The 1971-nt window shown below is 61.6% G+C and overlaps 1 protein-coding gene across 1 annotated transcript; it reads right to left on the bottom strand.

Moving 5' to 3' along the window:
• Positions 1-289: 289 nt before the first annotated feature.
• Positions 290-1027, bottom strand: TIMP2 (TIMP metallopeptidase inhibitor 2; the record flags this gene model as incomplete). The annotated part of the gene is made up of 3 exons (XM_009069742.1): positions 290-414; positions 738-846; positions 927-1027. Coding segments are annotated over 3 exons (335 nt in total), but the record flags the coding sequence as incomplete, so codon positions are not given.
• Between the last annotated feature and the right edge of the window lie 944 nt (positions 1028-1971).

Here is a 1971-nt window from a genome sequence, read left to right as displayed (position 1 = left end):
TGTCTGGACAGGGATCCAGGCTGACCCTGCCCTGCAGGGCATGGCAGGGCTGTGACCCTGATGCAGGGGGACTGAAGGAACCTCTGGGTGCAGGTCCCAGGGCTGGCCTCAGTTCCCAGCTGGAGGGAGCCAGAGGCTCAGCCACCCTTCCAGTCTGCCCAGCCATGTGCTGTGTCCCTGCACAGAATCATCCTTCAAGGACAGGGAAGAGCATCTCACCACAGAGCCCATCCCTGCCTGGGGGCTGCAGACATGCAGGAGGCATGCAGAGGGCAGCCCAGCTTCTCACCTTGCACTCGCAGCCCATCTGGTACCGCTGGTTTAGGCTCTTCTTCTGGGTCGGGGTCAGCGAGTCCCAGGTGGAGACCAAGTCGCAGAGCGTGATGTGCATCTTGCCATTGCCCTCTGACTTGCCTGGGAAGAGGCCAAACAGACAGCTGAGGGGGTCTCCAAGTGCCCTGGGATCCCTTGTTAACTTGGGGGCCCTCTGTGTACTGTCCCTGGTAACCCACAGGGAACAGAGAGTCATCCTCCAGCTGCCCCCACCCCAGCCCTGCCAAGCACTGCCAGGATACAGCCTGGGGATCCCCTGAGGGCTGGTGGCAGGAGCAGGAGGGGCAGGGGGGGGAACATGCCCAGGGAGCAGGCACACACATCAGGTGTCTCAGAGGGCACATGAGGCAGCAGGGACTGCACTTCCCCAGTGCCTCCTGCGAGCCCTCCCTCACGGTGCCTACCTGCGATGAGATACTCCTTCTTCCCTTCGATGTCCAGCAGCCGGCCACACACGGCGGTGGACGGGGCCGTGTAGATGAACTCTATGTCCTGGTCAGGGCCCTTGAACATCTGGGGAGCAGACAGGAGTGAGTGGCCAGTGTGGGGGCTGCCCTGTCCCCCTGTCCTCTTACTTCTATGTGTTCTGTTACCTTGATCTGCTTGATTTCATACTGCATGCGTTTGATTGGGTTCCCATATATATCATTCCCCGAATCCACCTCTTTCGCAGAGACAGCCTTGGCTCGGATCACTGCAAGGGAGAGCTGAGGTAAGTGGGGGTGACCAGTCCTGCTCAGTGCCTGTACCCCAAAGGGGCTCCCACCCTCATGGGGGGCTACTGTCTGCAGCAGACCCCAGTGCCCTCCCTGCAGATGCCCAGCTGCCCACAGAGCTAGCTGTCACACACTGTCCCCAAAGAGGCACTGGCACGTGCAGGACAGTGACCAGCAACACCCTTGAGCCAGATGATAAGGAAAAGTCACCCCAGGATCGCCCAGCCCTGCTGCCACCAGCCGTGCTGGCTCAGTCTCTGCCAGATTCCTGGGCACAGGCTGGCCCTGCCTGGGCTCGTGCCCCCGAACCCAGATGGCATCGGGACAGTTAAAACCTGCCCACAGCATCTGGGAGCACCACAGTGTTTGTGCCACTATCATTAATTAAACCAGCATCCGACAACAGCCCTGGCCAGGTGCCTGTGTGACCTGGCTGGGATGGAAGAGGGAAGGGCAGAGGGAGTGGGTAGGATCACCTCTGGGTGCAGAGAGAGCTGCATCCCTGTGGCACCATCCCAGCCGCTCATGACGGCCAGTGTGGGCACCAGTGCTGCCCACCAAGCTCCAGCACTGGCAGCTCTTGCCAGGGTCCCTGGTCCCACCAGGCCCCTGCCAGCCCCTCTGCACTCCACAGCAGGAGACCAAGGGTCCTGGACCAGGCTGCCCTTGCACCCACAGCAGGAGCATGGGCCTGTCCCACCACAGCGGGTACCAGCGGCGCTGGGGCACTACTCCAGCTGCCAGTTCCTGTCCCACATGATGCCTCGCACTGTGCAGGCACAGAACCTGCATCCTCTGAGGCTGGGGCTGTGGTGTCACTTCTGCCCTGTCTGAAAAACAATCCGGGGTACTGAGGGGTGCAGCAGTGGGAAAACACGACCCCAGCCTGGCCGAAGGCAACAGCCCTCCCAGCTCTGGTGGC

Source organism: Acanthisitta chloris, unplaced genomic scaffold (genome assembly GCF_000695815.1).
Source record: "Acanthisitta chloris isolate BGI_N310 unplaced genomic scaffold, ASM69581v1 scaffold24552, whole genome shotgun sequence".
Classification (NCBI taxonomy): Eukaryota; Metazoa; Chordata; class Aves; order Passeriformes; family Acanthisittidae; genus Acanthisitta; species Acanthisitta chloris.
The sequence above is the reverse complement of the archived record's forward strand: the minus strand, read 5'-3'. Positions and strand labels throughout refer to the sequence as shown.